Source organism: Cylas formicarius, unplaced genomic scaffold (assembly GCF_029955315.1).
Source record: "Cylas formicarius isolate icCylForm1 unplaced genomic scaffold, icCylForm1.1 PGA_scaffold_1__22_contigs__length_36826433, whole genome shotgun sequence".
In the NCBI taxonomy this organism is placed as follows: domain Eukaryota; kingdom Metazoa; phylum Arthropoda; class Insecta; order Coleoptera; family Brentidae; genus Cylas; species Cylas formicarius.
In genome coordinates, this window is record NW_026844264.1 from 20,430,589 (window position 1) to 20,450,345 (window position 19,757).

At 33.0% G+C, this 19,757-nt stretch overlaps 4 protein-coding genes across 8 annotated transcripts; 3 read left to right on the plus strand and 1 right to left on the minus strand.

The window, feature by feature from the left end:
- The first annotated feature begins 311 nt into the window (after nt 1–311).
- LOC132696683 (uncharacterized) lies at nt 312–981 on the plus strand. Its single transcript, XM_060661662.1, has one exon. It carries the CDS (start codon nt 400–402, stop codon nt 979–981), a length of 582 nt encoding a protein of 193 aa, XP_060517645.1. The 5' UTR covers nt 312–399.
- Nucleotides 982–1,002: 21 nt separating this feature from the next.
- LOC132696684 (uncharacterized protein C9orf85 homolog) lies at nt 1,003–1,658 on the plus strand. Its single transcript, XM_060661663.1, has one exon. It carries the CDS (start codon nt 1,003–1,005, stop codon nt 1,546–1,548), a length of 546 nt encoding a protein of 181 aa, XP_060517646.1. The 3' UTR covers nt 1,549–1,658.
- An 820-nt stretch (nt 1,659–2,478) lies between these two features.
- On the plus strand, nt 2,479–3,880 carry LOC132697398 (COP9 signalosome complex subunit 6). The gene is made up of 5 exons (XM_060662883.1): nt 2,479–2,845; nt 2,900–3,031; nt 3,086–3,237; nt 3,298–3,657; nt 3,725–3,880. The coding sequence occupies exons 1-5, from the start codon at nt 2,638–2,640 to the stop codon at nt 3,863–3,865; spliced, it is 993 nt and encodes a 330-aa protein (XP_060518866.1). The 5' UTR covers nt 2,479–2,637; the 3' UTR covers nt 3,866–3,880.
- Nucleotides 3,881–4,067: 187 nt separating this feature from the next.
- On the minus strand, nt 4,068–18,350 carry LOC132697396 (uncharacterized). 5 transcript variants are annotated; one of them, XM_060662879.1, is made up of 14 exons: nt 18,069–18,349; nt 15,595–15,754; nt 14,712–14,908; nt 14,407–14,645; nt 13,293–13,469; nt 13,077–13,241; nt 12,765–13,024; nt 12,033–12,310; nt 11,783–11,978; nt 11,573–11,731; nt 10,201–10,361; nt 9,133–9,278; nt 8,851–9,018; nt 4,068–4,536 (listed from the first exon to the last, which is right to left on the minus strand). In XM_060662879.1, exons 2-14 carry the CDS (start codon nt 15,723–15,725, stop codon nt 4,198–4,200), a joined length of 2,616 nt encoding a protein of 871 aa, XP_060518862.1. In that variant the 5' UTR covers nt 15,726–15,754; nt 18,069–18,349; the 3' UTR covers nt 4,068–4,197. The 5 variants fall into 5 exon arrangements, with proteins under 5 accessions (XP_060518862.1, XP_060518860.1, XP_060518863.1 ...); XM_060662877.1 differs by having other exon boundaries at nt 14,407–14,908; nt 18,069–18,350; XM_060662878.1 differs by lacking the exon at nt 18,069–18,349 and adding an exon at nt 17,864–18,055 and having other exon boundaries at nt 4,128–4,536; nt 14,407–14,908.
- Between the last annotated feature and the right edge of the window lie 1,407 nt (nt 18,351–19,757).

Below are 19,757 nucleotides of genomic sequence, written 5' to 3' on the forward strand. Positions count from 1 at the left end.
ATTTGGTGTTTTTAGTGTTTAGTGATTGTTTTAAAGTGATAATCGTCCTCGGCCCCGTCGTTTTTCCCTGTTCACGCCGGTATGGAGACCGGATAGGCCTGGATTGTCACTGGTGGAAGCGGGGGGAGGCCGATTTTTTTGGTATCGGTCAGAATCGTTTTTTGCTAGTTGAGCAAATTTTGGTTATATTTCTTCTTCGTACGTGTTGGTCATTGACCAAAAGCGAAAATCCTCGACGGAAGTCGGCAATGGGCAAATGATTCTAGCAGTTGCGCCCAACAGTGTTTGTAAATCGTGTAATTAACTTAAATGTAGGATGGGAAAAAGAGAACCTAAAATATGAACTTGTAGTTTAGGCGAGATTTAGTATCAAATTTGAAAAATTGTTTTGTTCAGTGAATGAATCGTTTAATTAAGCTCCTGGGACGAAGTTTTTTTCGAAAATATCGGACTGTTCTTAGACAGAGACCTATTATATTTTTTAAACCTATACCATTAGTTAGCACAATCATATGGACCATTTGGAGTAACGTCCTTTGTGAACCAAAGATTAACGTGGAAGATGACGTGCGAAAAGCATGCGATGAAGGTGAAGCAGCTTTAATTAACTTAATGAACCGAGTAAAAAAGTTGGTAGTAGAAACATCTATTGAATATCGTCAGTGCTTGGCAAAACAAATCGAAATAACTCAAAAAGCAAAGATTATTGGGCCACAAGTATATGACGATCTTCCAAAGCATCGAACACTGGGTGAGACTTTAAGTCATGAATTAAATGAATATTTAATTATATTTAAAACAATTGGAGAAATAGCATACAATCAATCTTTATTAAGTCTTCTATTAAATGAAGTGGATTTTGAACGTCTGTGTATCGCATATAAAGAATTGGAAATTGTTATCTTGAGAGAGTTTGGAGAAAATAAACGCAAAGAATTGGAGCTTTTCCAAACCAAATTAGAAGTTATTAATATACATTAAAACTATTTTTTACATTTAAATATGAGTACTGAGAAAGGAAATCATTCAAGAACTAGACCACAAAAATATCAAAACAGGACCAGCTTTAAGAACACCCTTCACGACACAAGTCATAAAACAAAACTATTAAATAGCCTTCCAATCAATGAAGTTTGTATTCATTGCAAAGAAGTCATTGAATGGAAAATTAAATTTAAAAAATATAAGGCATTAACACAACCCAAGAAATGTGTTAAATGTGGCAACAAAAATGTTAAGCACGCCTACCACATCATGTGTTCAGAGTGTGGAAAAAATTTAGGTCTTTGTTCTAAGTGTGGAAAGTCAAAAAATGTAGTTCAGGCTCCTTTAAGCAAAGAACAATTTGAACTTGATAATGAAATGAAGGAACTCCTTAAGATGTTGCCTGAACGTAAAAAGAGGACTTTTGTCAGGTTTATGAATAAAACTCTTATATCCAATGATGGTAAAATAAAGGAAAATCTGCTTGAGAAATTAAATTCTCTCAAAATCAGTGATGGGGATGATTTTTCAAATTCTGATGAAGATTCAGGGGAAAATGGTTAATTTAATGGTTATAGAAGTATTTGTAAAATATTAATAAATTTCTAAAATCAAAATCAAAATAACTTTTTAGTTCTTAGACCCAATATGCGCCCAAGCCCTATGACCTTTCTTCTAATCGCTTCTTTAATTTTACAAAATGTAATTAGATCTTTAAACATGTTTACAATAAAATGTGTTATGTTTCAACTATTGTTTTGTTTTGAAAACGATTAATGATACTGGTAGATAACCTCATATTGTTTCATATGAATAGCAAATATTCCCATATAAAGGAAATATCTCCATTATCCACTTAGTGTAGATATTAATTCCCCCACCCCCCTCTACCGATTGTAAGACTATCTATAATCATATTATAGAGTTGGCTTTGTTGTAACATCAGTCTCCAAATAGTATGTTATGCAGTAAGTTAATCAGAGCGTTGCACAGTATACTAATTTATCAATATTAATAATTGTATTATATATACTATTGAGTATTAAAACTAAACTGCACATAATATTTTAATTTTTTTTTAACTTTTTTGCATAATATACTATTTAGTAAAACTGTATAGCAAAATATATTGTCATCATTGACATTCTTGTATTTATATCTCCTGCAAAAATACCATTTATAATCGCGCCAGAATTTAAATGTCAAATTGATCATTGATGATCATCATCACCTTCTTTCTGCTTTAAGTGGGCAGGTGTACCCAAAAATTTAGATGATGCCGGTAATGCGATATCAATCTTTTAAGAGGAAAGTTTCTCATCTGCTACAATTTATTATGCTTTTTTTAATGATTTTATCTCAAAAATGGTTTCTAGGGCGAATAAAATTTGCTTTATGTTTTGTAAATGTAAAGAAGAAGAAGAAATTTCCTTGAAGGTCTTCCAAAATAACAATGATTATTAACCATAGTTATTCTAAAGTAGTTTTGGCTGGTTGACAGAAAGTCGTTGGAGGTGTTTTGGACTGGCATATGAAAACGTTATTGTTTATTACTTTTCTATCAGGTTTTGTTGATATTTTTATTAATACATTGACCTGGTTAGTAGTTGATTAAGAATTTATTGAAAATCTGTAAAGTTAAAAAGTACAACAATGAATGAACCGAGCGAGGCAATGGAAATCGAAGGGACAGATGGAAATACCAATAGCAAACAGTCCATGGACACGTCCGAAATTAATAAAAATGTTATGGCAGCTGGTGCCACTGGATCTGTTATGTGTTCTTTGCATCCTTTAGTTATAATGAATGTCTCAGAACACTGGACGAGAACACGAGCCCAAGAAGGTTTAGTTCAACAAGGTAACATTCTTGAGAACGGCGTTTCTGTTGTTATTAGAGCCCCAAAAATTGCAGTGGTTGGAGCATTAATTGGGAAACAGAAAGGAAGAAACATAGAAATTATGAATTCATTTGAATTAGTCTTTGGTTATATAGGTGAAGACATTGTTGTGGATAGAGATTATTATAACATGAAGGAAGAGCAATGTGAGTGGTCTAAGAATTGTATTTAATTGGATTTATTTATTTGTTGTGCTTCAGTCAAGCAAGTATTCAGTGATATGGATTTTATTGGATGGTATACAACAGGTGATGTCCCAAATAGTTCAGACATAAAAGTGCACAAGCAAATATGTGAAATTAATGATTCCCCAATTCTTTTGAAACTAAACCCATATGACAAGAATATAGATGTAAGTAATGGATGAAGTTTTGTGTGATTATCAGATCCAAGTGTGAATTGCTATTTTTAGCATCTCCCAGTTTCCTTATATGAATCAGTCATAGACTTAATCAGTGGGGAAGCTACTATGCTTTTTGTACCTCTAACATACACTTTAGCAACTGAAGAAGCAGAACGAATTGGAGTTGACCATGTTGCTAGGATGTCATCTAATGATTCTGGTGAAAGTTCATTGGTTGCTGAACACCTTACCGCCCAACATAGTGCAATAAAAATGTTACACTCAAGAGTTAAATTAGTATTAGAATACATGAAGGCAGTTCAAAGTGGTCAACTGCCTCGTAACCATGAAATATTAAGAGAAGCATATTCCCTATGCCATAGATTGCCTGTGGTACAAAGCAATAGATTCAGACAAGACTTTTATAATGTAAGTGTCTCATTAATTTGAAAACATAGATCTTGGCAAACCCCGTCAACTGCCCCTTTTTTTCCAGCAATGTAACGATGTAGGACTTATGACCTATCTTGGAGCTCTGACAAAAGGATGTAATGATCTTAATCAGTTTGTTAATAAATTCAATATCCTTTATGACAGGCAAGGATTGGGAAGGCGAATGCGAGGTATATTCTTTTAAAAAGTTGGGTTAAATCTAGTTTGGAATTTTGATTTACCATATTGTTTTCAAATAAATCAAATAAATTCACTCTAATTTTGTAATTAATGACTGTTATAGCCATTGTCTAATTTTTTAGCCCTTTAAAATAAACTTAAACCAAAGCTGCAAATTTTAATTATCAGAACAATTCTTTTGTGCTTAAAAAGTTTTTTTTCAAGAGAAGTCTTGCTTGCAAAGGAAGGAAGATATAAAACAAAATATGCAAAAATAAAGTATATTGTCATCTTCATGTTTTGTTTCTGTTATATTTTTTTGGATTCCATTTTTCATCAAAAATTGAAAACTAGGTGTCATATATCAGTTTTGTCTATTCCAATCAAATCTTCAAATAGGGTTCCACTCAGTTGCTTTCCTCTAAGCACATGATTTGAGTATTTCAAAGTCACTTCTGCTAATTCTTTTACTGTCCATTTTCTGTCTATGAGTATTCGGCACACAGTATCCAATTTCGCTAGTTGTGGATGTTTATAGGTGTAGTAAATTAAGGATGGAGCTCCAGCAACACTTGCAGCCATCCACTGTATAACAACCTTAAGTTGCACATCCCCTTTTCTTGATGAACCACAACCCCAGTTACCTGAACTAACTGGTCTTAATCCGTTAGTTGACTTCTGGGATATTTGAGACACCTAAAATATTAACTTCTGGATATAACCCTTTTTAACACTGCACTTCTAAAAGTTTTTATATGTAGCTCAGAAATATTTGTATTAAGAAAATATTTAAGATACATTACTTTAATTGTAATACCACAGGAGTTCAATAAAAACTCATTTTTTAGTTTAGATTATAGGACCATTAATACCATAAAATTGATGCACATCAACCAGCTATCATATTTTCTTACAAAATGGATCTCAAGTTTCTAAATTTACAACTATTACACTTTGCGCCATTTTCTTGGAAAGCAGCAGATCTACACTTAGTTACTTCCTTTTCCCTAAATATTTAGCACATGTTACTGCCTAAAAATTACCACACTCAAACTGAAAACTATCCAATTGAAATCTTTCAGCAGCCATGCTGGTTGTTGAAGTGCGCAAGGTCTGGTTGTCTAGTGCCCGCTGGTTTGAATGTTGTCAACGTTTTTAATGTTTACTTCAAAAGTGCCTGTATTATCGCATAGACAAATAATATATGTCTAGTACATACCAAAACCAAACGGAATTTTAAAAGTGAATATTTAAAGACTAGAACTGTAGCTTGTAAAATATTAGTGAACTGGCTGTGCGAACAAACCTGGGTCTAAGGCCTGATGCATAATTATGGGTGCATATTATCTGGTAAATATTGTGTCAAAAAATAAAAGACGGTTTGAACCTTAACAAAATAGAAATATATATGGTGTGCAACAAATGTCTTCTCAATTATATGTGGCTTCCATTTGAAAATTTTGTACTGTACTAATAGTTTTAAAGAGATTATGTTATGTTTTTAGATAATTATTAATAATATTAATTGTAAATTTTTAGAAAAAACCTAAACCTAACACTAAAGATAATGAATAAAGTAGAATGAGTGATAAAAGTGTTGTCAGATAGAACGTGTTTTGTTGCGGGGTGTAAAAGTCAAGTAGCTGAAGTCAAATCATTCCCAGTCTCTTGGAAGCACCTAGCATAATCAAAAAATTATTACAAATTTAAATTAAAGCAGATAAGTTCCTTTCTAGTAGCTACCTAATATTGACAAACTATACCACAGCGTAACTAGTAGTAACTATATATATATATGCTTATTTTTAAAAACATATTTGATATAAATATGATGAGGAAATATTTTAAATTTCAGTCAAAATAGTTTTTATAACTGCTCACACGCTGCCTGTGCTGAAAACTTGCACAAGGTACTATGAAAGTAACAGCCGGCTAGTACTAGGCAAAAATTTTGGTTGTGACATTGTACACATGCATCAATTTGAATAATATGAAAAAAAACTCGATTAAACACTTTGACGTATGCATTTCTGAATTTGAGCAATAAGAAAACGGGGGGAAATAATTTTGACAGGGTCGTCTGGCCCACCGAAAAGCTAAAAGTAAATACGCGCTCTATTTGAAAAAATAAAAAAATAAAATTAACGAAGACAGTAATTACAGTTTAATTTTGGGTAACAATGAATTAATATGTCCTATATAGCTACTAGAGAAATAGAGTCGTTGCGCGGTCATTGGAAATCTCGTTTTCAACCAATAAGTTATACCCATTTGTAATGACGTCATGCTGGTTGTCAAAACCAGGTGTTCGCTGATTTGATAATTATAAGTGACGTTTTTACTATACGGTGTTGGGCAGAAATATGTTATCTTGAGAATATTAAGTTTACGTTCGGTGGTGCCTAGAGTTTTAATTTAAGTTTCAAGGGTATCAGTTTGTTAAAAAAAATATTATTAAATATTAAAAAATTTTATAATGATATAATGACAATGATATTTCACATAACTTTAAATATAGGTATATAAAAATGAATAACCATCTGACATCAATTTTTTAAAACTTTTGTTGACACCGCTGTTTGGAATATATTAAGATGGCGTCATTACAAATGGCTATAATTCCAACTTTAGGGACTTCAGCAACCAACATGGCTGCTGCCAAATCGTCAATACATTTGCCCAGATCTCGTGTTTAAAAAAAATATGTCGCAAAGTGCAGGTTAGGCCACTATATTAACTAATAGCTCTATGACAGGTAAACACCTTGAGTGATGGAGATTAGTTAGTGAGATGCCAGCTGATATTTGTCATTTTTATATTTCCCAATTTTGACGTTTTGATTAGTTTTTTTGAATGTGGCACTTAGCATCAGCATTCCTGTTTATGATTTTATACAGGGAGTTATTTTAGTGACATCCTATAATCTAATATGTAAATTTGAACCCTACCCTGATGCCGAATCGATATTTTGTTTGATCCAAATCGAATAAAAAGAAACTATTTTTTCGTAAGCTTATCCGACCTAATAGGACAATCTATGACCGCAACCGGGCATCTCACTGTCAGAATGAGAATCGCGAAGCGTTGCCAAATAATCGGAACATGTTTGCCACAAATATTTTATGTTAATTTGGATTACAGAATGGTATTTAGGCTATTGATCTAGTTCATGGTCCATGGTTATCCTACAAAACTAACTACTATTACTACTAACTTTATGTGTATGTTTACAAACTGCGTCGATTTCAGTCAATTAGCAACTAGAAGCAAAAATCTTAGATGGCTAATAGATTAGAAAATAAGCAAGACATGTTCATTCCATACCAGGACATTTTGCAACTGACCTGATGTTATTTCTGTAGTGTATCCATTGCAAATATCGTTAAAGTCCGTAATTTCTCATTCTACGCGTATAAAATATTGCACCATAAAAACTCTAACAAATTACTAACTTACTAACTAAATTACAACAATAGGGTGTACCCGATAAACAAATAGAATACACTTTTGGAAACGCTAACTACACTTGATTTAATTAGATAGCTCTCGAAACAGTTACTTTTGGATTGTTTAAATAGGTATAGCTAATAAAATTAAATGATCTTTGGTTACGTATTTAAGAATATACAATTTAATTAAATTTATGTTCATATTAGGAGAGCAGTAATACTCTTAATTAAGATTAAAACTACCATTAAGTAAGTGAAGTGAAGTGAATTACAGTGTAATTGTGTTATTTTTCGGAGTGATAACTTTTTACACCACCTACGTTCTAACGGGCGAATTCAAAAGAAAATCAGAATCAAACATTAAACTCTATTCTATAACACAAGGAGAAGAAGAGGTTATTCGATTTATTAAATAATATAAAGTATCATTTTTTGAAAATAGCGAATTCTCGAGTGGTTAGTGGTTTTGTTAAAAGCAAAAACTTTCTTTTAAATTTGGGTTGATTAAACTAATGGTGTTTGAATTTGCTGCGTAATATGTGGCATGTGACTGTTTTTTGGGGTCTCAATTTATGAGATTAACACGTTCGCGTTAAAAATTAATCGTCCGCTAAAACATTTTTTTTTTTCATATTTTATCTTATTAAATGCGGGGTTGCAGGATTTGGCTAGCCGACCTAGTTTGTCGCTGTTATTATTTTATCCCGTTGAAAGATCCGGTGACACGACAAAAATTTTATACGTAATTTTTGGAGCAATTTTCCCGGACTATCAGGCAGCAACTGAAATAACGGGTATTTTTGTGTATAATTATGTTGTCATGATACCCTGTATGCACTCGTTACTATCTCAAAAAATAACTTATGCTATAAACATGATTGAACAACGTTGGTAACAATAATTTAGGAAGAAAACAAATGTATGAATTCCCACCGGTATTGTCTGCGATGTTTATCACATTAAAGGTTGATTGATTTTTAAATAGTTTTGTCGATTACAATACATAAGTCTTTTTAGTGATTGAAAAATACTAGATACTCGAAACGACACAACTGGAATGTGGAATGTTTTCGGAAGATTTTGGTGTATGTGAAGGCTCGATCATTTTATAAGCTATATTTGCTGAAAATTATTTTAAATTCAATAATTTTTATTATAGATGTGTTAAAGTAGACGCTGCATTTTATTTAAAATTTCAACCATATCACGCATTTTTTTTATTTGTTCGTAAACATGTGAATATGGTCTTACTGGTTACAATGGCCATAAATTAATTCAAAAATTATAATATTTCAATACTAATTAAGTATAAATACTCAAATTTTACTAATGAGATTAAAATACAATTTTTCAAATGACACAATGATACTCAGGTTTATGGTCAAAAAATTCGAAAGGTTTTGTTTTTTCTTATTAAAACCTGATTATGGTTACCATCATATATAATAAAATAATGTGTGCAACTTTGGCGACAGTGCACAAATTGTTTTTGCTTCTTTTCGAATATCCAGCAGTCCAGAAGTATGTTAGTGATTTAGGTAAGTTAAAACTATGCCATTACCTTTTTTTCTATCACGAGAGGCACTATAACATCTTCTAACGTTTGAACTATATCATTTTGCATGCATGTTATAAACCAAGCTTTATTACATTTATTTAGCCCACTCATGTTTAAAGCATTGCATTTCCGATTATTTGGGTTCTTTATCGGGGAAACTTCTTGCAAATTCTATTAAATAAAAGAATTACTATTTGTTACAACAGCACAAATATCAAATTCAAATAATAATAATAAAGTAAACCCAAAACATTTTGACAATATCAATACAGAACCAAAACTTACCAACTGAGAGGCCAGTCTGTGCTTTTGTCGAGCTAGTTCTAAGCTCAGCGATTTAGCACTCAACACTAGTTTTGATTTTCCTGGAGCAGAGTTTGTTATTTTTCGGGAGAATAAATCGCATGTTTCAGCCATAGGAACAGGTACCCCTGAAATTATTTGTGTTAAAGATTATTAACTGTTATTAATATTTTGTGAATAGGTCAATAAAACTAAAATTTGACACACATTTGTCAAGACTGCCCTTCCGAAAAACTGCTGTTCCAGTTTATATTTTTTCCAAAAATATTGGTCCTTGTAATTCTGATTTGAAAATTTATTACTTCTCGTTTTCGCTTCTTGATTTGGTTTCTCAAAATTATTTCAGTTTTTATAATAAAACCGACTGATTAAATACGCGGACTCATTATTTTTATAATCCTTATTATTACCAACAGCATTATAATATTTGTTAAAAATACCTCTTTCCATGTGACTCTTACTTGTTACAACTAATGTAGACAGAAGGTTTAATTAACCGTTGTTTAGGATACAAGACTTCTACCAATATTTACAGTTCAATTTAAAAAGTTTAATTAATTAGAAAAATTTGATAATTTCTTACAATAAAAGTTGTTACTAAAGTTAATGAGTGTGAGAGGTCGGGTCAAGCACAACTATACAGCAAAACAAGACTTTTTTTTATACATCCTTGTTCCCAATAGCCTGCTCCAGACCCACGAACAACATTTTTGCCTATCGCCAATTATCCCCGTATACTACATTTGGAAAAATTCCTCCTGAATTTTTACTCCCGAACGTTCAATAGAAAAATGTAAATCACCTAGTATATTTTTTAATTGTGTATTAAATCATAAATCTCAGTAGTTCCTACGTAACTTCCTCAATATCAGTTTAATAAACAGCACTATGATTTTTTGCAAATCAATAACTTATTTCTCTCTTCTAACAGAGCATATTAAAGAGTAAGTAAAGCAAATATCCCAAACGCGGTACGTTTTTCTTCCCAAAAATGTAGACAAAATATATCTATATGATTTTTAATAATATCACACCATTAAACTTTCTAACCGGCAAATGATTCACTGAGTGTCCGTTTTAATAGAGATCCTGCGAACCTGACGACCGCCAATTCTCTTGCGTCCAATTGCTTCTTTGTTCCCGTTTCTATTTGTAAAATCGGATTTTCCAGCCAATGTGTAAACTGTTCGTATACTTCCTCGAGTTCTGAACTGAAACATTATTAATGAAAAAATTTTACATAAATATGGTATGTACACCGTGTGCCAAATAAAACGATCTGGAAACCCATAGGAGACATGAAAAAAAGTTTCGCACAAAATTTTCTTGGACTATCCTGAAGATTTAAAATATTATAATTTTATTGATACAGGGTGTCCTAAAAGTGTCCCCCCGACATCAACTTTGTTATTTTAAATGGAATACCCTGTATATTTCGACATTTTGGGAATCATTGGTTAAAATGAACGTCACTTTCGGAAGAAATTCGTACTCGAATTTTGCATAGTTTATGCAGAAATTGAGGTTATGTGTTTTTTCTCATATTTTGATTGCCCCATATAAAATTCTGAGGTGACGCTACTGATACAGGTATTGCAACGAAAATTTAACCACAGACTAAGGAGATGATACAGTACTCAATCAGTTTGACAGATTTGCCTCAGCTTATACAGAGTGTTCCAAATAGGTCCTAACTTTTATAGTTAGCATTTAACATTAACAGTTTATTTGTAACATTAACATGATCACATATGATCTATATATTATTAAAAAATATAAACCAAAACGAGAACCTAGATGTGAAACTAATTATTTAAAATGATAAGGTCGGTGCGCGTAGTGGTGTTAGAGAAAATGGGTTAAAAAATGTTTAATTAATTAATTAATTAATTTAATTTACACGAATAACCCAATACTGTTATACATTTTTCTGTTAATGTTAAACTGGTTTCATGCAAACTATAAAAGTTATTAAATATTAGCAGGAATAAATATTTAATAAATCGTATTTCCAAGGTTTACCACAAATACCTTCATGAAAATTTAAAAAATCATTTTTGTGAGATCATTTATACAATCGCATTCTGTTATACATTTTTGGGGTGTTCCATTCAAAAAAACCAAAGTTTATTTTTTTTTAAAGACCAAACCATTTAGAAAAAAAACTAACTACGCTACTGAATTCTACGTCAAAATCTATATCGGATCCGCTTTTCACTTTTCCGACATTTCTTACGATACCCGAGATACGAGGAGTGTCCCAAAAGTTCAAATTTCCAAAAAATCACCCTGTATTTTAAAATCGAAACAAGTCATGGAAATTTTGTTAACATCATCGAAAACGCAAGGCTTTATATTCACTAACAACGGACATACCCTTCAGTCACTACCAAAATAGACAGAGTATACGAATGAAACTAACCTATATTCCGTAGTGAAACTACACTCGGATGATTTTCTGGATAATGAAGACTGATTATTATCAAACTTGTCAACCAATTGTTTCTCCTTGCCCGATAGATGGATCATTTCATCGTCATCTTCGCCCAGTGCGAATCCGGTTGAATTTTGCCTTCTTATCCTATAAACTGCAGTTGAGTATGGAAACTTTGAAAATGTTTACCGATCTAACTTTATATCATAATCGGCAACTTCAGATCCTGCCAAAGAAATGCCGATGGCATAGTCAGATTCATCGCTGGAACTCTCACTTTGATATGGTGGTTTATCTTTCATGGCCTCCCTTAATCGTTGAGCAAAAGTTTGTCTACTCTCCAAAGTTTCTAAATCTATGCTGTATCTTTTGTGGTAATTTTCTTCTTCGCTATCTAGGAAAAGTACATACTATAAACATATCAAATTGCTCCAATAAAAAAAAGTACCATTGTCCAAACTACTTTTGGCACTGTAAAATTCTTCTTCGCTGGACGAAGCGAGAGCCGATTGAGTACTTTTTTGAGTTCTTAAAGGGTTCCTCACAACCGGAAGACATTCTCCTGAAGATCCTAACACTATGAATCTTCCACGTCGGTTGTTCACTAAAGTGTCAGCACAGCACTGATTCTTTCTTAGAGTGCTTTTTTCAATTATTTTTTGGACGCCCAGTGTGTTATGTCTACCGTCTTCGTCCAAAGATAACATTGAGTTTGCTCTCGTTGAACTGAAATCGTCACAAACGTATTCTTTGCCTATTCATTTATTTAAAAATGTACCAAAGTAGTACCATATTTCGCGCATTAAATATTCGCAGGTGATTAAGAAAAATACTCTAAATTCAGTATTGTGTTTCCGAAAAAGCAACAAAGTTGTATTTTTTGTGACTCAGAGATAAACTACACATAGCTTCCGGAACGCCACTGTACTCGATTACTATAACTAACCAAAACGATTTAGTTCATTTTCAACGACCTGATGCCTGATCCGCAACTATTTTGAGTTATAAATATATCTTAAAAAATTGTCGATAAACATAACTTAAAAATAAATAAATTATGTTAAAAAACATCGAATTTTGCGAAAAAATCCATTTCTCTTAGTTGGATATCATTTCCGCACTTACACACATTTAAAATTATTTTCAAAGCTAATCAATCTATAGCGGAGTCACAACTCACCATGTATCCTGTGTTATTAGTGGAATATCCGGTTTTACAACATCTGAATGAATCGAATTGAACGACTCTCCAATCGGTGAAAGTCGTCTTCGTCTGTGATTGTACGTAACCACTGGATTCGGCAGTTCTTGTTTTTTCGATATCGGTTTCTGTTGAAATCCGAGAAGGCATTTGTTTAATTCCCTGAGAATATTATCTTCCTCGTATTGGCCAATGGGCAGCTTAGTATAGTCGTCCGCGTCCATGCAACACACGGTTAACTAAACAATTATCATTTAGTCAGAATTGGGGTCACAGTGTTTCATTAGCTACTTCTCTAATATCTTCCAGTCTTTCCAAAGTCGCCCTGTGTTTAGGATCCGTTATTCGGCATATATGTCTAACTCCCTGTATCGTTACAACTTCGTTATCCTCCAAAGCTTCCACGTTGAGAAGAGTGATTAATAATTCAGGAATTGTTGCGAAACAGATGCACTCCTAAAAACTGTTAGGTTACTTGACTTGTTTTGGTGATGGATAGTTTTAAACCTGGGAACATCCTGACCCTAAAATATTTCCACCTAGTTTAGCACTAGAGAAACAGATATGTAGGTTTTCAGCCTCTGACCTTTCCAATTTGCCATCGTGTCTGATTTGGACGGAACATAACGGCAGGCTACATTCCAGCCAATCATCTATAGTGAGCCAGTCCTTACTGCTCATCACCTAAAATTTCAGAGGCGTACACTAAATATATAGTATACAAATACTGAAACGAAAACGTTCCATTGGATTTTATTTGGGTGTTAAGTAAGATATATTTCCTGGGATCTTCAAAATTTAATTTTGGAAAAATATTTTTTAATATAAATGACAATATTTTAGAAACAACTTGACCGCTGAATGGACGGTAAAGTCATTATGGTATATGGGCTACGTTGATACCATAAGTTTGTTGTTTGTCAATTAGTACAATTCTTTTGTTTGTTTTTGTTAACTAACGTATCATGTTTTGTAAAGTTATAGTAACAATTGTTTTTAAACCTTTGCTTATTTATTTTTAATTGAAAAAGGTATTTGTACGAGATTGCTCAACTCATTAGAAGATAACCATAAGTCCAGAATACAGCGTTGAAACTTCTACATTACCGTTGCTTATTTTCGTTGGAATTTACGAAACAAAAAGTCTCTTTTTATCCAAAATTAGAGCTTCAATGTTATTACCGATTTTGCAATTCTGCCTTATATCTTCAAACGACCGGTCAAACAAACAAATGATTTACTTTTTGCACTAGTTTGTAATCAAAACTAACCAAAACAAACGAATAGAACATTAAAGTTTATGAAATACTTATTATTCATAAAATCCTTTAAATTGGACTTCGATAGAGGAAAATATAAAGAATTTCCTGAATAAATAATGATACAAGTTCTAATTTGATTTTGCGACTCCTGGCGATTTAAGTACTTTTTTGGAGAATAATGTAATCATATTTTCTAAGAAAACTAGAAAATTACTTTTTTATTTATAGAATATTATATATTAGTAGTATGGGTATGGGTAAAAAGTGAGAAATCTAGTTAATTTAACCACCCAGGGCCCAAATTGACCAGAATATATTACCTATTTAAGTCGACATTGTGTTGGGTTATTGTGTCTTACCTGTCGAAATATTTTAATATTGCCCTCAGATTCTTCATTATTTTCTAATACGTCAAAGTAATACAGAATACTTTTCAATTTGGATTTTTGCGAATTGCTACCTAAATCCTTGAGGAAAGATGCAAAATTAAAGTTCTGTAACGTGGGATGACTTTTTTCGGTTCTTTTTGGAAATGTGGAAAAAAATGCGTTAGCTAACAATGATGATACAAATGAATATTGTAATTCTGTCTCGTCCGCTAAAATATAAAAACGAATGAACTCCCAACTAGCGATGACCCGAATTATATACATATAAATATTACCTTGCTGTTGCAAACTGAAATGTAAGCCACCCTTTGGCCTAAAGTCTTTTATCATAAGAGCCCTTTTAGTGATATTTGGCAAGGTTTTCTTTATAAAGTTGCTTCTTTCTTCGGATGTGAAATCGTTGTCTAGAAAATTCAGTAATCCCACAAACTGTTCTGGATCCGCTGTATCGTCCTCCGGATCCAAACTTATGCTGGAAATGAGATATTTATGTGGTGCCTATGTCTCGTGGAATTATGCATAATCATAAGAATAAGTATTTCTGCATCCAAAGCCTGAGTCATTCACTGCGAAAACTTGGGATTTTTCTTAAAATTTGGTCGTGCAGAGATGTTGCTTAGTTCATCTAAAATATTTCAGATGCGGCTTAAAAAACTGTACTCTTTTGCATAACTCTTTTTCATTCTTTTTCTTCGACGGTTTTTGAATGATTAATTAATTATTTTCTGTATTTTTATATTAACACGTAAGCTCATTTAGGTAAATGTGACTTTGGGCTGTAGTTTACCAAGTTCTGTGTAGACAAGAATTAATTTGTAGTTGGCTTAAAAAATCTTTTATTCAAATATTTTAGCATAGTTCGATTTTAAATGAAATTTTTGTCAGAAACGTCCAAAATTTCTAACGTATTCTTAATTAACATTTCATTATTTTTGCGAAAACAGAAGTAGTATTATACATATAATACCTCTAACTACTAGAGTAGCGAAAACCACATTAACATACAATTTATTGAAGCAGCGGCAACGTCGCATTAGTGAAAATATTTTAGATATACTATATTCATTCAGTCTAAGAATAATTTCGTTTTTCCCTAAACGTCTAACCTGCCACCGAAAGTGAATCGCGTTGTGTACTATATTTCACCAGTATATTTACTTGCACATTTCGTATATTTTCTGCATGATTTCGATGAGCTCGGTGGTGTTTTTAGTGTTCTCTATTTTCGTTAACTGCTTCTTTACCGAATCCCACCAGGGAAGATCAGAAGGTAGCATCACCAAAGCCATAATGGGTCGGGCTTACTTGGGTTTTATGTCTGAAAATACAGCGGCAGGGAATTAAAAAAAATAAACGAGTTTTTTTTTGTTTAACTTGCTATATCATCTAGTGAGCGTAACGTTGCACCAGGCAATACACTGTATATTAACCAAACCAAAACCCGACAAGAAATTTACAACGATAAACAGTTACAACTAATATATTATTGGGTTGTTCGGAAAGTCATTTCGTTTTTTTTGGGGAACATGAAAGACAGTTTTCGTATAATGAATAAATATTTTATTAAATTATATATTGGCCATTCTGGTCCAACACCTTTTGCCATCTTTCTGGCAGTAACATAATTCCCCTCTCATAAAAGTTTTGGTCCTTGCTGGCTGGTGGTTTTTGACATCTTCATTTGAGGTAAAGGTTTTGCCATCCAAAAAATTTTGCAGGGACCGGAACAAATAGTAGTCGGAAGGCGCCAGATCTGGAGAATATGGTGGATGTTGCAGTACGTCCCATTCAAGCTGTAAAAGTTTTTGGCGAGTGACCAAACTTGGGTGAGGTCTCGCATTATCCTGGTGAAACACTACACCCTTCCTGTTGATTAATTAGGGCCTCTTCTCTTTAAGTGAATTATTCAATTTGTCCAGTTGATGACAATAGACTTCTGAATTAATCGTTGTATGGTCCGGCAAAAGCTCAAAAAAAAACGATTCCTTTGACATCCCACCAAACGGAGAGCATCACCTTTTTTTGGTGAATGTTGGCTTTTGACACGCTTTGAGCCGGTTCATCTTTTCTGCTCCATGACCTCTTGCGTTTAACATTGTTGTATACAACCCATTTTTCGTCCCCAGTAATAATCCGCTTCAAAAATGAATCATTTTCTTGACGTTTGAGGAGCGAATCACACACGTCAACGCGACGACACAAATTTCGCTCCGTAAGGACATGGGGCACCCACACATCGAGCTTCGAGGTTAAGTCCATGCCTTTCAAATGGCCATAAACAGTCGAATTCGACAAATTTAATCTCTCACCGATCTCTCGTGTGGTTATTCGCCGATTTGCATCAACTAATGCCTTTATCGCATCTTTGTCAGCTTCGACCGGCCTTCCAGACCGTGGTGCATCTTCGACATCAAAATTGCCAGATCGAAATTTTGCAAACCAGTTCTGGCACTGGCGTACTGTTAACACGGCTTCTCCATACACATCCGTCAATTTTTTTCTAGCTTGGACAGCATTTTTACCTTTTCTGAAGTAAAAAAGTAAAATATGACGAAAATGCTGCTTATTGCTCTCCATATTTAAAAGGGCACCAACCAAAAACTACTGCGTAGAATTAATAGAACTTTTTCACACACAAGCCTTGCAATATCAGCTCTCAAGACATATAATGGTTATGCGGCTTAAGTGTGAAGTTGGTTTCGAAAAAACGTAATTAAGTCCTCTGACGGGAAAAAACGAAATGACTTTCCGAACAACCTTATATAATAGATATTCGACATCTCTATATAACAATATTTTGATTCCGATTATCCAAATAAGTGGCGAAGTTAAAAGTTTGTTATGTTTGTTGGTGTTGGATTTCGAAGCTTGCAAATAAAAAATATTGAAATCTAAATGCCTGCAACGAATATACGAATAAAATTTCACTTGTACCTTAAAACTGAAAAAAATACAATCGGATTTAAATCTTCAACATAATGTAGCATGTTTCCATTTGAAGTAACGAAGTAACTGCCAACTTCCGTTTTAACCAAAATCAAACAATTTATAAAATAAAAATCTCAGAGATTTTTGGGTGGAACTTTTTTCGTACTTCACAGTCTTATAAGAAAGAATATATGCGTTTAACAATACAAACCACATTTTGGATGAATTTCAACGAACTCTCTTAACTAGAAGTTTTTTACTTGGTGTAATTGTTTGAACATCTAAACTTTGGTTAAAGTTACGTTGTACATAAGTACATTAAATTGCCTGTACTAGAGTTAGTATATGCTAAAATGATGGCTACTCCTTCTTTTCCACTTAAAATCATTCGTGAAGTAGAATTTAGGCATTATTTCATTTTATTAAGTTTGATTACTATCAACGTGACTTATTTTTGCAACACATCGAACATTTCAAGCGACTTTACTTATAGCGTTACCTAAAATATCTGAGCTGAAACTTCAGTCCGATTGGACCCTTCTTATTTTTAGAAACCGAACATCACTCAAATTTCACATCAAACACAATCACATGAATTCGCCCGAACTGCCACGAACCGGGATAATCATCTTCGGTAGTTTTTAAATAAACGCCATTGTTGGGCTAACAGGTTTAGATCCCAATATTTAAAAAAAGCAACTTACACATAAACCATGGATATTCGGGCTCTGGCATTAGCATCTCCGTAGGCTAAAAATATATCGCTATGTAATGGGGGACTTCTCGACGTCAACACCGGCGCATTTTGTCGAGCTTTATGTGAATTCCTGAATGGGGAGTGGTAAATCGAAATGTCATTGCCTTTCATAGAAACTGACATTCGTTACAAACCGTTAAATTAGGGGTATTCGATATATATATATTTTTTTGAAAATTCATGACTTTCGTAACCAAACCAGCATGGGTGGAAGAGAAATCGATAGTTTCCACATAAAACTGCAGATGCGCATGGCATCCTACCTTTGTCGTTTTGTTCAATTTATTAAGGATTGCGTGTTTCCCTCAATTCTGTGCAGGATTGAATGTCACATAGAATATTCATTCCTTCGTTGTATTTCAAACCAGGGATAAACTCCATCAAAAATTGTATACAGTCCATTGGACGTTTGACTTTCCGAAACTAGAAATATACAAAGGAGCTCGACTATTTTAATACATCTAATCAATTATAAAGAAAAATGTTGAAAATAAACTTTTTAAAGGTTTTGTTGTCGATAATCCAAAAAAAATTTAAATTTAAATAAACAATTTGATGTATTTAACAAAATATTCTAACCGACAATGCTGTTGCGCGTTGGCGTTGACCCAAAAAAGTTGTAAAAATTCCTTCCTGTTTTCAAACGATGAATAAAAGTACGCAAAATTTTGGTTTTTCCGTAAAAGTTAAAATATCGTAGTTAGGCACCTTTTCCTCATTTCTTTTTGCACATTTGCTCAACATTCATATTTGCGAACGACCATGGCTAAGGATGATGACTTCAGAAAAACAAGAAAGACGCCAACTATTTGTGATTTTCATCAAAAACTAAACTTAAACATTGGAATGTAGTCGTAGATTTTTCTCGAAAATTTCTGTGAATCTCTGTGAATATCACGAGCTCATTTTTTGGGAAATTTAATGGTAAAAAATACATGGCGACATCTTCACTGACCACCAAGATTTTTGAATTTTCGTTGGCTGTGAAACTTGTCAGTAACTTAACTATTAGAGCATCCTTCGGAGTTAAATTCAGTGGCGCACTCAAAAGTTATCGGTAATTCTCCGTTTTGTCGCTATAAAATAAAACTTCATGGCACTTATATGGCAATGGTGTTGAAAAATGCAAGTGCTGAGCTTTTTCGAATCAAGTATGTCGGTATCTGTCCTGAAAACTGGCAAAATATAAGGCATTTTTTCTTTGTTTAAGTGTTCCGTGTATTAAGGCTGCCAATTTATCGGATTTTGTGTTCTGTCACACATAGTTTTAGTTAATTTTACATTGTTCTTTTTACCAGCATAGCTAAGTGGTAACGTTTTGAAATTTAATTGGCGAAATATTCACAACCGAATAACTCGTGCCTGTAAGTTTATGACATTTGATACCGAATTTTCTTCACATTTTAACGACGGAATAAACGTTGGAACTTCGTTTTTGTTTCTGCGGAAAACGGAAAGTTATTAAGTTTTATTTTATTTTTTATTTATTTTGTTCTATTTTATTTTTAGTTTGGCCAAATTTGGCGCAGCAGTAACCTTGTAAGAAATTTACAAAATGTGGACTCGCGACTTCTTATTTATTTTTAGTAAAAAGCAGTGTAATAAGTACTTAACTAATTACCATACAATTAAATTT

What these genes read in the sequence shown, in the direction of transcription:
- LOC132696683 (XM_060661662.1), top strand. Translation starts at nt 400, where the DNA reads ATGAATCGTTTAATTAAGCTCCTGGGACGAAGTTTTTTTCGAAAATAT.
- LOC132696684 (XM_060661663.1), top strand. Translation starts at nt 1,003, where the DNA reads ATGAGTACTGAGAAAGGAAATCATTCAAGAACTAGACCACAAAAATAT.
- LOC132697398 (XM_060662883.1), top strand. Translation starts at nt 2,638, where the DNA reads ATGAATGAACCGAGCGAGGCAATGGAAATCGAAGGGACAGATGGAAAT. An exon ending in TAACATGAAGGAAGAGCAAT is followed by an intron (nt 3,032 to 3,085) that starts GTGAGTGGTCTA and finishes GTTGTGCTTCAG; the next exon opens with TCAAGCAAGTATTCAGTGAT. An exon ending in TCAGACAAGACTTTTATAAT is followed by an intron (nt 3,658 to 3,724) that starts GTAAGTGTCTCA and finishes CTTTTTTTCCAG; the next exon opens with CAATGTAACGATGTAGGACT.
- LOC132697396 (XM_060662877.1), bottom strand. Translation starts at nt 15,725, where the DNA reads ATGGCTTTGGTGATGCTACCTTCTGATCTTCCCTGGTGGGATTCGGTA. An exon ending in ACTCAGTGAATCATTTGCCG is followed by an intron (nt 9,279 to 10,200) that starts GTTAGAAAGTTT and finishes AAATAATTTCAG; the next exon opens with GGGTACCTGTTCCTATGGCT. An exon ending in CTCTCGTGATAGAAAAAAAG is followed by an intron (nt 4,537 to 8,850) that starts GTAATGGCATAG and finishes TTAATATTTTAG; the next exon opens with GTGTCTCAAATATCCCAGAA.